Consider the following 13,312-nt stretch of genomic DNA (forward strand, 5'->3'; position numbering starts at 1 on the left):
GTCGCTTCTGCCTTGGTGCCAATGATGGTCGTATGCGTGTTTGGCGCCGTGCAGGTGAGCGCCACAATCAGGACTGCATACGACCGAGGCACACAGGGCCAACACCTGGCATCATGGTGTGGGGAGCGATCTCCTACACTGGCCGTACACCACTGGTGATCGTCGAGGGGACACTGAATAGTGCACGGTACATCCAAACCGTCATCGAACCCATCGTTCTACCATTCCTAGACCGGCAAGGGAACTTGCTGTTCCAACACGACAATGCACGTCCGCATGTATCCCGTGCCACCCAACGTGCTCCAGAAGGTGTAAGTCAACTACCCTGGCCAGCAAGATCTCCGGATCTGTCCCCCATTGAGCATGTTTGGGACTGGATGAAGCGTCGTCTCACGCGGTCTGCACGTCCAGCACGAACGCTGGTCCAACTGAGGCGCCAGGTGGAAATGGCATGGCAAGCCGTTGCACAGGACTACATCCAGCATCTCTACGATCGTCTCCATGGGAGAATAGCAGCCTGCATTGCTGCGAAAGGTGGATATACACTGTACTAGTGCCGACATTGTGCATGCTCTGTTGCCTGTGTCTATGTGCCTGTGGTTCTGTCAGTGTGATCATGTGATGTATCTGACCCCAGGAATGTGTCAATAAAGTTTCCCCTTCCTGGGACAATGAATTCACGGTGTTCTTATTTCAATTTCCAGGAGTGTAGCTACAACAACTGACAAATTGTATAAGTCATTTCATCAAAAGCGCTTAAAAAGAAGGTCCCCACAGAGAACACGTAGAAGCTTGGATTTCTGCCATTCTGTGGCTCAGGAAAGATTAGTACGCTCATCCAGAGATATAAAATTGATTCAGTCTTCAGGCCTCTCGCAAAACTAACTCATTAGGTTCACGAACGACGATGATTTAGACATCTGAATGGCAGTGGTGTACAAAATATCATGTATGTTGGACAGTTTTACACGGGACATACTATGTGTGTTATTGAAAAGTATCTTACAGAACATGAAGTGGTTTGCACTTGTGGTATCCTGAGAAGTTGTTGATAGCAGAACACACTCTGGAAAATGGACACTCACTATTACTGAATGGACAAATAGTTTCTGGAATAGCAATAAATGAAGTGATACAGCTAAAACTTCTGGAAACACCCTCAATAAAGATGGTGATCTATAGTTAAGCAGAGCTTGAGATCCGGCTACTGGAAGATTGAAGTGGGCATGATGGACTTGCAACACAATACTTTATATGGTGGTGGGCTGAGCACCACATGATGTCACAAACAGTAGTGTGGCTGTTTAAGAACAGCAGCAGCAGTCACACTACAGTCACCACTTGACAAATGCTGAGGAGTACTGTGCTGAAAGTTCACCGATTTTTAACCAGCTGACATGGTTGGGAACTCAAGAATGTTTTATCATCTGATACATTATTTTAAACTTACATTTGCTTACACCTTCACATTAACTTGTAAATGAGATGGTAGACTGTTATGTTTCTTTTTTCTCCTGTAGCATTCTTAATTGTTTTTATCTTCATCTCAAACTACACATATCGGGGTGTTCTACCCCATATAGTGTTGTGCAAAACAAAATGCCACAAACGAGACAACTACAAGTAGTTAGTATAATATATGATGAAATTAAAGTAACTTTGTGACTGACTGGGTGATTCAAATCAAAATGGCATTATTAAATGGTTCACAACACATGAAGGAAAACTGGTGCAATTGGTTGTAATGTTAATAAGTATGGAATTTTCTGAGTAAAGGTGGAAAGTACATGCACAATAAGTCTTCAGTCACTCTGTGTAACTGAGCTAAGAAACAACATTATCAAAGTAACACGTAAGAGTTTTGTTCCAGTATGTGTACTAATACATATTTGGGGTTCACACAAATGCAACAAGAACAATGTATATTTGGCCTGAGCTGCATGTTGGTAAAGAGAACCCAGCTGAGCAAGGGCAATAAGTATCACAATCAATGGACACATGCAAATCCCAACTAATACGTCAAAGGTTTCATTATGGCAAATCATCTGGGAATAGCTCATTTCTAGATGATCAACTTGGTATTATTTTGACCATATGCACCTCAGCTTCTCCAAGAAACATTTTGCAGGAATTTTGTGATGTTCAAGAAAGGCATGTGTACATCATTACTCCTTCAAATACCTCACCACAACATGACTGCTGCTGTAAATAAATTCACTTGATGTCATAAATCAAAACATCTTAAAAATGGGAGAAGTGGTCATATTACACATCAGTCTGTAACTTCAGCAAATAATACATCAAACATGTAAAAAGATATCAATGTTGTTGCATTTCATAACTTGCACAAATTTATGGCTGCTAAATGTTTCTTTAAAAGACAACTGTGGGAGGTGGATGAAGATAGATCTGTTAACATAAACATTTGCAGTCACAAGCTGGCCTCCAGCAGTCACTAAATTATGTGCAAACATTAGCAACTTCTAGAAACATACGTAATAGTAGTCACGGCATTTTCAGTAATTGCCACACCCTACACTAATTAACTCTGTAACTGTCTGTTGTCAAATATCATTCATTTTGAACACAAGGGTTCGCAATTTCTTTCCACATGTCAACTAGAGTAGCCTTCTCTGGCAGGTAATATTCTGTTATTTGTGCACACTTGTTTACTTGAACCTTTTTTTAATACTTATGATACTTTGCACATAATACACATTTTAGTGTATTTGTACAATGTACAATGCAGTATGATTCATAACATTTATGAAAGTTGAAAATTTTAGTTTCATACAATGACATTTGCATCAAATCTGCCATATTTGGGTAACTAATATTCCATTAGCTTCCACAAATAGTTTTATGTACAGGTGCTACACTAATCTGTAACTGAAACAAAATGTTATTGCTATTTGAACACAATAGCTTTGTTATCTATTATTAAAAAATATTTTTCATATTAGTCTGTGATCATATGGACTATTCATATATTGGTGATATGTACAGCAGCCACAATGATTACACTGTTAACAACTCAGATGAAATTTAAGGAAATCTGCATCAGAAGAAATAACTGAAATCAAATTATAATGTCACAGAGTACACCAAATCACTAACAAATATGTCCACAAAGTTACATTTCATGCACTGTTAACACTTGCTACAGTCATCCATATCTATACTTTATATCTGTTTTGTGTTCACTGCAGTTAATCCCTTCGTTTTCTTTTATCCCTGTCATCCCTACGATCTCTGTCTTCTTTTGGACGTTTACTGGCTCTTTTAGCCTGTGTAAGAAACTGATCCAGACCGAATGGATCTTCCTCTTCTTTCTCAAATTGTACAGGTCCACTTCTTGTTGCATTGCGGTCAGTACCACTGAATTCTTTATCTGGCACAAATCTGCAACAGAAAATGGCAGCCACAGTTTTAATCTATATTATGAATTATGGAGTAACAAAAAAAATCAGTCACACACACACACACACACACACACACACACACACACACACACACACACACACCCCTCTCTCTCTCCTCTGCGTGTGTATGTGTGTGCATGCACATGTGCACATGTGTGTGCGTGTACACATACATTCTTTTCATATATTCCACAACATTCCATTATGATACAAAAATTGTAAAGCAAGGTTAGGAATTTAACTGTATCCCTTTCGAAGAGTCAAAATATAGGTATTACAAAAAACTTAAATTTGGATGCCTGTACAGGAATTTGAATACCGTTCCTCCAAAGTGTGCATCCAGTGCCTTAACCACTGCATCACTTCACCACTTTACTTGGAGAAATGACAGACAACTGTGTCAGGCACACTGAATGGCAAATGGGGTAATACAAAAATTAATAAAGATCTACAGAATTGAGATTCATGCATGTAAAAATGCAAAAAACAGAGGATGAAGAAAGATAATGATCACAAGGCCATCAGCAAGAATCAACAAATGGAAAAATGGACTGTCTATATCAATCTACATTGTTGAACAACATACAATAAAGCACATCAATATGAGAAGGATGGTGTAAAATCATTACTGCTGACAAATGCTCTAAGTTTCTGGTATGCTCCAAAGTGTAAGTTGCATGATATGCACTTTCCTCTTTGTTCTTTTTAACATTACTGGTATGTTCCGTGGTTCAATTCACAAATGCAAGGAAAAAGATTTCTACTGCTGATGAACATTTATATTAATTGATGGCAGTCAAAGGAAATCTTCATTTTCAGGTTGGTCCACTAACAATCACATATATTATGTGGTGCTGAAAAAGAAATGATTCCAGTTTGTGATCTAAAAGTCTACAAGTTCAGGCTATTGTCCTGATGGACCTGTACAGTATGTAAGACCTGCACCCTCACTTGCTATCACAAGTTGCTAAAAGATGTTTGCCTGGACATTTCTTTTATAAGCCACAGTTCCTCACCAAAACCCACGGAAAAAAAAGATAGAAAGAAAGAAAAAAATTTAAAGATTAAATTTGTATAATTAATATACATTTTAATGTGTAAAACTAGTGTATGTCTTACAATTACTACTACATCAACATACGAATTACAAAATATTTTAAATTTGAAATAAGAATATAACTAAAAAATGGTACGCAGCCATGGAAGGAAGGCTTTTACACAAAAGAATAATCAAGCTTTTTATGATGCCAATGGCACGAACACAAGTCTACTAATATTACGCTGCAATATTTAACCTCATAAAATTGTTTTTTCAGTATGAGAACAGTACTTCTAAATTAGGTACTTCGAGTATTTCTTTTTACTACACCAACTCTCAGTTATATATCTATAAAGAAAATTATAGAAATGTAAAAATACCAACCTATTTGTCTTGATCAATTTATCTAAGTCATCACCATACACATCTTTGTCCAGATTTCTACTAGGGCGATAAATATGTGAACCAAGATTTCCAGTATCACGCCATGGTTTGTCATACACATTATAACTCTCTTCATCTCCATAACCTGAATCCATTCCTTTGGATGTGTTGAATAAACGTTGGTCAAATTGTACTTCACCTCCAGAGATGGTTTTTGCTGGCAAACCAAGGGCAATTTGTTCACTTATGTCTCTTTCACGTTCTCGTTGAAGTTTCGTTCTGAAAAAGGAAAGTAACAATTCTAACTATAACTTCTTTTAATAAAAGTAAAAATAATTTACATGTTTTCTGATACTATGGAGAAATTAAATGGTACCTTTTATCAGGTGCAGCTCTTGCAATGTTCTTTTCCCGCTGGCGATCCTTGTGCCTTTCATAACGCATTTGGTCACGTTCCCTCGCCTCCTCATCTTTTTCTGTAAAGAAAATGTTTTACATCTCTCTACACTGCTCAAGAAATCTGACCATATTTATAGGACACATTTTATACAAACCTGCCGCTGCCTGTGTTCTGATTCCGGCTCGTTCTTCACGTGCCTTCTGAGCCAACTGTCTTAAGTGCTCTTCCTTTTTCTCCTTTTCTTTTTGTGCAAGCTTTTTCTCCAATTGTGCTCGCATCTCCACAGCTTCACGAGCCTAAGAAAAATCACACATGTACACATCAGTAAGATAAAGCTTGAAACATATAACTATAACATCAGCTGCAAGTCACACATAATTACAAATAACTGGAAATATAGAGCACTGGGTGTAAATTTTAAAAAACAGCACTTGTATATTTAAAATGATGTATGTCAGTAACACAATATGCCCCAAAAGGAAGATTTATTTGAACTTAAAAAGAACCACTTTACGCCCATATATACCATAATAATTTAAGGTTAACCTGTGAGATATACTTACACAGCTCAGCTCAGTTGTCAATGGCAGAGAACTGTATGTGACAGTAATATAAGAATAGCTGATTTCAGAAACAACACTTGTCCACAAGTTGTTGGTTTTGAGTTTAAGGTGCAGCAGTGTTCTGTGAGAATAGCTCTGTCAGCTGGTACGAGAAATAGAACTTGTCCCACACTTGACATAGGAGTTTTGGATCGGCAAAATTTACAGTGAGCACAGAAAGAACACTTGTCCTGAGAAGTGTTGTTTCTATACATAGTGTTGGTAGAAGTGAAATAAGTGACAAATGAGCTCTCGCACTGACACTTTTGCATGTGAAGAGAGTAAACCGCATGTAGTTTATTATTGTGCAACATGTCTTCTGTTGACAGTTAGAGGTTGCAGGACATTAAAATGACAGAAGGGAGTGAGAAATATGAAATATCAACATGAGAAGATTAAAAGGCTGCATACTAAAGGACAGGAGCACAAAAACGTCAGTGGGAAATAGTGCTGAAGAAATGGAGTAGATACTATAACCATTATACGTTGTTATTAACATTTTTTGCATTAATTGGTAAAAAGCAAAATGCTGGTATTGCTGGTTCACATAGAATATTTATCTCACTTCACAGAAGTTGTTGACAGTGCTCTGAGGAAATAAATGAAACAAGCATAGGGATCTTCACACATTTTTACAATATGGACTCAAAGGATGCACAAGACTGATCCACAAGGGCTGATTACCGTCAAAGGTATTGGAAGAAGACATTTGTGAAAAGAATAAAATGATTCTAATAATAAACCTTGACAGCAAAACTTCAAATATTCTTTGAATTCTAGTACCAGAAAAGTGGAGGTATGTACGCAAGCATTCCTGAGCATCCATGGCGTGACAAACATGAGAGTATGACGGATTAGCAAACTACTCGCACTTGTCAACCCACCTACCAATCAAAGGGGTAAAAATCGTTCAGGCAATGCGAAAAATAGTACAGAGATAAATGCTATTGTTGAACATATTAACTTCTACCCATAAAAAGTAACCCACTATGGCTCTCGAAATCACCATTATTTGCTAGAACAGTTTAATGTAAAAACCATGCATGAACCGTTTCAAGTGAAATATCATGACATGGCTGAAAAATACAAGATTTTCACTCTGTTTCAGAAGATGATACATTGACAGGTGTGGCAAATTTGAACAACTGTCAACTAAAATGAAAAATACAATGTTTTATGACACAAAGAAACAGATAGCTTCTCCAGAACTCGTCATACACAAGAGAGGGGCAGTTAAGTTTTCTTCTCTCATTGGTTAAATTACAGAGAACTACATCGATAATGAGGAAATAGTAGGAACTGGAATTGACTTCATGTAGAATCTATGCCTACCAACTATACCCATTTAAGAGGTCTTCTTCTATCAACAGCTTACTGTGAATGTCCTTAATATACACTACCTGCAGACTGGTGAATCAAAATTCTGTGTTTATCATGAAGGAACAGTAAAGAAGACAGCCAATGAGGTGTGTTCATTATTATTATATTTCATCACAAACAACTTCCCAAAAAAAATTACAACATTTAATGAAATAATGAAATTTCATTAAAGAATAATAATCATAATCAGTTACCTTTTTTTTAAATTTGCCTTTTTTTAGTTAATTTAATTTTCTTTACCTTTCCTTCTGTACGTACGAACTTTGTTGTAGAACGTCTTATTAATGTGTGGTAATAAAAAATGCATTTTCAAAAGAATTACGTACATTTAAAATTACGTGAACTCATATTAACTGATTAAGAATATTTAGTTGAGAATTAAATCCTTTACATAATTCGGCCTTGGCACACATTTTCTAAATGCAGTGGGTTTTTTTTCTTTAAATATTTACTGAATTCTTTCCCGGCGTTAGCTTTTGAACACAAGACTGTCTCTATTAGCAGAAAATGGTTAAATATTGCCAAGCCGACGTTTAATTATCACTGATATAACACACTTGACTATAGATTTAAGTTATTTGAAAGAATGAAAATTGTTAAATTTCAACATTAACTATCCGCCTATGAATGCACAAATGTGAAAATAGTTTAAAATCCGTCAGTCTCAGGATCGCTGTAAAAGAAGAACATTTTCTTAATTCACTGCTAATTTTTTTTATCTGTTCCCGATTTACGGGTTTGGTTAATTTTTCTTAGCGGAACAATCTTTTAAATGTGCCGCCGCTGCAAATCGATCGGTCGCGGTACAGCCCAGCAACACCGCTAAAAATGCTGAAAATTCTTTAAATAAATATTATAGATGACATGGGCAAGCTAATTTACATTAATAATACACACTTTTGATAAATTATGATGTATTTATACCACAACAATAATTCAGCTTACATTAGTTTGTAATTTCTGCTCTAATGGCGGCTAAATCTCGATACAGACAAAAGAAGTCTACCCATTCATAAAATACTTCGTCACAGCTTCCTCTCGCTTTCAGCTCTACAGGGAGATGACCAAAGAATCCACAGTACGTGGTGCTTTTATACTACTGCTGACTATTAACATTTCTTTGCAATCTTACGACATATTTTCGTCTGTGGCTGAATTTTACATTTTTGTTATCGCAGATACTGACACATTTCACAATTATATTATGAATATAGAAATATTACCATCCTAAATACAGAGAGAATATTACTACAAAAAACATTACAATAATGACGAATGTCCTTTACACAAAATTCAATAATATTTTTTGTTAAATAATTACAGTATTTACAAATTGCTTTATAGCGGCGTATATGGTACAAATAAATTTTAGTTTATTGATAATGTGAGTTTGCCAGGGAACGTTACAAACATCTGCATGTTTTTAAGCATCTGCATGTTTTTTCAGGTGGTTGCCCCAGGCAAAGTAGGAACCATACCGTTGTAAGGCTTTTCCTGGCTCTGGAAGCTTCAGAGCGATTTCTCACTATTAATCATTATTTCCCTTTACATGGCCATTCATTTCTTCCCTGAGATAGGGACTTCGCGGTAGTGAAGAGAAAAATCCACTCAGTGGATAGGGTGTACCACATCAAGCAATTTGTTGAACAGGCTGCTATCTCAAGTTCAAATGTTAACAAGTTCCAAGTGAAGGTAGTTTCAACAAGCAGTATTCTTGCATTCAAAAACTGGTGGCCCAAAATACCATCTCTCTGGAGAGTGCCAGTAGAAAGGTGCCCAGGGATCAGAAGCAGTCATTGTTGTTGTTGTTGTTGTTGTTGTTGTTGTGGTCTTCAGTCCTGAGACTGGTTTGGTGCAGCTCTCCATGCTACTCTATCCTGTGCAAGCTTCTTCATCTCCCAGTACCTACTGCAACCTACATCCTTATGAATCTGCTTAGTGTATTCATCTCTTGGTCTCCCTCTATGATTTTTACCCCCCACGCTGCCCTCCAATGCTAAATTGGTGATCCCTTGATGCCTCAGAACATGTCCTACCAATCGATCCCTTCTTCTAGTCAAGTTGTGCCACAAACTTCTCTTCTACCCAATCCTATTCAATACCTCCTCATTAGTTATGTGATCTACCCATCTAATCTTCAGCATTCTTCTGTAGCACCACATTTCGAAAGCTTCTATTCTCTTCCTGTCCAAACTATTTATCGTCCATGTTTCACTTCCCTACATGGCTACACTCCATACAAATACTTTCAGAAACGACTTCCTGACACTTAAATCTATACTCGATGTTAACAAATTTCTCTTCTTCAGAAACGCTTTCCTTGCCATTGCCATTCTACATTTTATATCCTCTCTACTTCGACCATCATCAGTTATTTTACTCCCCAAATAGCAAAACTCCTTTACTACTTTAAGTATCTCATTTCCTAATCTAATACCCTCAGCATCACCCGACTTAATTCGAGTACATTCCATTATCCTCGTTTTGCTTTTGTTGATGTTCATCTTATATCCTCCCTTCAAGACACTATCCATTCCGTTCAACTGCTCTTCCAAGTCCTTTGCTGTCTCTGACAGAATTGCAATGTCATCGGCAAACCTCAAAGTTTTTATTTCTTCTCCATGGAGACGCTACAACCCTGTCTCACTCCCTTCCCAACCACTGCTTCCCTTTCATTCCCCTCAATTCTTATAACTGCCATTTGGTTTCTATACAAATTGTAAATAGCCTTTCGCTCCCTATATTTTACCCCTGCCACCTTCAGAATTTGAAAGAGAGTATTCCAGTCAACATTGTCAAAAGCTTTCTCTAAGTCTACAAATGCTAGAAACGTAGGTTTGCCTTTCCTTAATCTAGCTTTTAAGTTAAGCCGTAGGGTCAGTATTGGCTCACGTGTTCCAATATTTCTATGGAATCCAAACTGATCTCCCCCAACGTCGGCTTCTACTAGTTTTTCCATTCGTCTGTAAAAAATTCGTGTTAATATTTTGCATCCGTGACTTATTAAACTGATAGTTCGGTAATTTTCGCATTTGTCAACACCTGCTTTATTTGTGATTAGAATTATTATAATCTTCTCGAAGTCTGAGGGTATTTCACCTGTCTCATACATCTTGCTCACCACATGGTAGAGTTTTGTCAGGACTGCCTCTCCCAAGGCCATCAGTAGTTCTAATGGAATGTTGTCTACTCCCGGGGCCTTGTTTCGACTCAGGTCTTTCAGTGCTCTGTCAAACTCTTCACGCAGTATCATATCTCCCATTTCATCTTCATCTACATCCTCTTCCATTTCCATAATATTGTCCTCAAGTACATCGCCCTTGTATAGACCCTCTATATACTCCTTCCACCTTTCTGCTTTCCCTTCTTTGCTTAGAACTGGGTTTCCATCTGAGCTCTTGATATTCATACAAGTGGTTCTCTTTTCTCCAAAGGTCTCTTTAATTTTCCTGTAGGCAGTATCTATCTTACCCCTAGTGAGATAAGCCTCTACATCCTTACATTTATTCTCTAGCCATCCCTGCTTACCCATGTTGCACTTCCTGTCGATCTCATTTTTGAGATGTTTGTGTTCCTTTTTGCCTGCTTCATTTACTGCATTTTTATATTTTCTCCTTTCATCAATTAAATTCAATATTTCTTCTGTTACCCAAGGATTTCTACTAGCCCTCTTCTTTTTACCTACTTGATCTTCTGCTGCCTTCACTACTTCATCCCCCAAAGCTACCCATTCTTCTTCTACTGTATTTCTGTCCCCCATTCCTGCCAGTTGTTCCCTTACACTCTCCCTGAAACTCTGTACAACCTCTGGTTCTTTCAGTTTATCCAGTTCCCATCTCCTTAAATTCCCACCTTTTTGCAGTTTCTTCAGTTTTAATCTACAGTTCATAACCAATAGATTGTGGTCAGAGTCAACATCTGCCCCTGGAAATGTCTTACAATTTAAAATCTGGTTCCTAAATCTCTGTCTTACCATTATATAATCTATCTGATACCTTCTAGTATCTCCAGGATTCTTCCATGTATACAACCTTCTTTTATGATTCTTGAAACAAGTGTTAGCTATGATTAAGTTGTGCTCTGTGCAAAATTCTACCAGGCGGCTTCCTCTTTCATTTCTCCTCCCCCCCCCCCCCCCCCCAATCCATATTCACCAACTACGTTTCCTTCTCTCCCTTTTCCTACTCTCGAATTCCAGTCACCCATGACTATTAAATTTTCGTCTCCCTTTACTGTCTGAATAATTTCTTTTATTTCATCATACATTTCTTCAATTTCTTCGTCATCTGCAGAGCTAATTGGCATATAAACTTGTACTACTGTAGTAGGCATGGGCTTCGTGTCTATCTTGGCCACAATAATGCGTTCACTATGCTGTTTGTAGTAGCTTACCCGCATTCCTATTTTTTTTATTCATTATTAAACCTACTCCTGCATTACCCCTATTTGACTTTGTATTCATAACCCTGTATTCGCCTGACCAAAAGTCTTGTTCCTCCTGTCACCAAACTTCACTAATTCCTACTATATCTAACTTTAACCTATCCATTTCCCTTTTTAAATTTTCTAACCTACCTGCCCGATTAAGGGATCTGACATTCCACGCTCCGATCCTTAGAACGCCAGTTTTCTTTCTCCTGATAACGATGTCGTCCTGAGTAGCCCCCGCCCGGAGATCCGAATGGGGGACTATTTTACCTCCAGAATATTTTACCCAAGAGGACGCCATCATCATTTAACCATACAGTAAAGCTGCATGCCCTCGGGAAAAATTACGGCTATAGTTTCCCCTTGCTTTCAACCGTTCGCAGTACCAGCACAGCAAGGCCGTTTTGGTTAGTGTTACAAGGCCAGATCAGTCAATCAACCAGACTGTTGCCCCTGCAACTACTGAAAAGGCTGCTGCCCCTCTTCAGGAACCACGCGTTTGTCTGGCCTCTCAACAGATACCCCTCCGTTGAGGTTGCACCTATGGTACGGCTATCTGTATCGCTGAGGCACGCAAGCCTCCCCACCAACGGCAAGGTCCATGGTTCATGGGGAGGGGGGGGGGGGAAGCAGTCATTAGTGGGGCCAAATTCTTTGAATATGAATACGAAAGTAACACTTCTTGTACTGTGATTTGAAAGGCATATATCCACAGCTCTGTGATGTAAGTTTTCTGTCTTTGTATTGACTGCAACTCCTGAATTCCCTTTCCCACAGAGAAAGCATATAACACGTGTGCCAATAAGTTCGGAGAAAATTGCTGGCATCAAGAAATTAGGATATATTCCAGATAAAGTCCATGAATTTTACACCACAGTCTACAATTAGTCAACAATTGAACTTGGAGATATGGTCTGTGAGTACAATAAAGGAGTGCAGTGTAATGTAAAACAATGTGAAGACAGATTTAGTTCAAAATTTGACTGTGCAACTTCATCAAATTCATAAAGGTAAAAGTTAAAAATTGAAAAAAGAAATGGGCAAATCATATACTGTTTTCCTGCTATTGTGTGTTATTCAATTAACATAATCTCATACTACACCAATATTGAACACACATCAATAACTGAATGATTTCCGTATTAAATAATATATTAGTATATACACTCCTGGAAATGGAAAAAAGAACACATTGACACCGGTGTGTCAGACCCACCATACTTGCTCTGGACACTGCGAGAGGGCTGTACAAGCAATGATCACACGCACGGCACAGCGGACACACCAGGAACCGCGGTGTTGGCCGTCGAATGGCGCTAGCTGCGCAGCATTTGTGCACCGCCGCCGTCAGTGTCAGCCAGTTTGCCGTGGCATACGGAGCTCCATCGCAGTCTTTAACACTGGTAGCATGCCGCGACAGCGTGGACGTGAACCGTATGTGCAGTTGACGGACTTTGAGCGAGGGCGTATAGTGGGCATGCGGGAGGCCGGGTGGACGTACCGCCGAATTGCTCAACACGTGGGGTGTGAGGTCTCCACAGTACATCGATGTTGTCGCCAGTGGTCGGCGGAAGGTGCACGTGCCCGTCGACCTGGGACCGGACCGCAGCGACGCACGGATGCACGCCAAGACCGTAGGATCCTACGCAGTGCCGTA

The 13,312-nt window shown here is 38.7% G+C and overlaps 1 protein-coding gene across 1 annotated transcript in view; it reads right to left on the reverse strand.

The window, feature by feature from the left end:
• Window positions 1-2,308: 2,308 nt before the first annotated feature.
• Window positions 2,309-13,312, reverse strand: part of LOC126235740 (puff-specific protein Bx42) — a 58,523-nt gene continuing 47,519 nt past the window's right edge. The window contains exons 9-12 of the mRNA XM_049944523.1: window positions 5,400-5,541; window positions 5,222-5,321; window positions 4,846-5,124; window positions 2,309-3,402 (exon numbers count right to left, since the gene is read on the reverse strand). Of these exons, the coding sequence (XP_049800480.1) occupies window positions 3,210-3,402; window positions 4,846-5,124; window positions 5,222-5,321; window positions 5,400-5,541 (714 nt within the window). The 3' untranslated portion in view covers window positions 2,309-3,209. The remainder of the gene's footprint in view (window positions 3,403-4,845; window positions 5,125-5,221; window positions 5,322-5,399; window positions 5,542-13,312) is intronic.

Source organism: Schistocerca nitens, chromosome 2 (assembly GCF_023898315.1).
Source record: "Schistocerca nitens isolate TAMUIC-IGC-003100 chromosome 2, iqSchNite1.1, whole genome shotgun sequence".
Classification (NCBI taxonomy): domain Eukaryota; kingdom Metazoa; phylum Arthropoda; class Insecta; order Orthoptera; family Acrididae; genus Schistocerca; species Schistocerca nitens.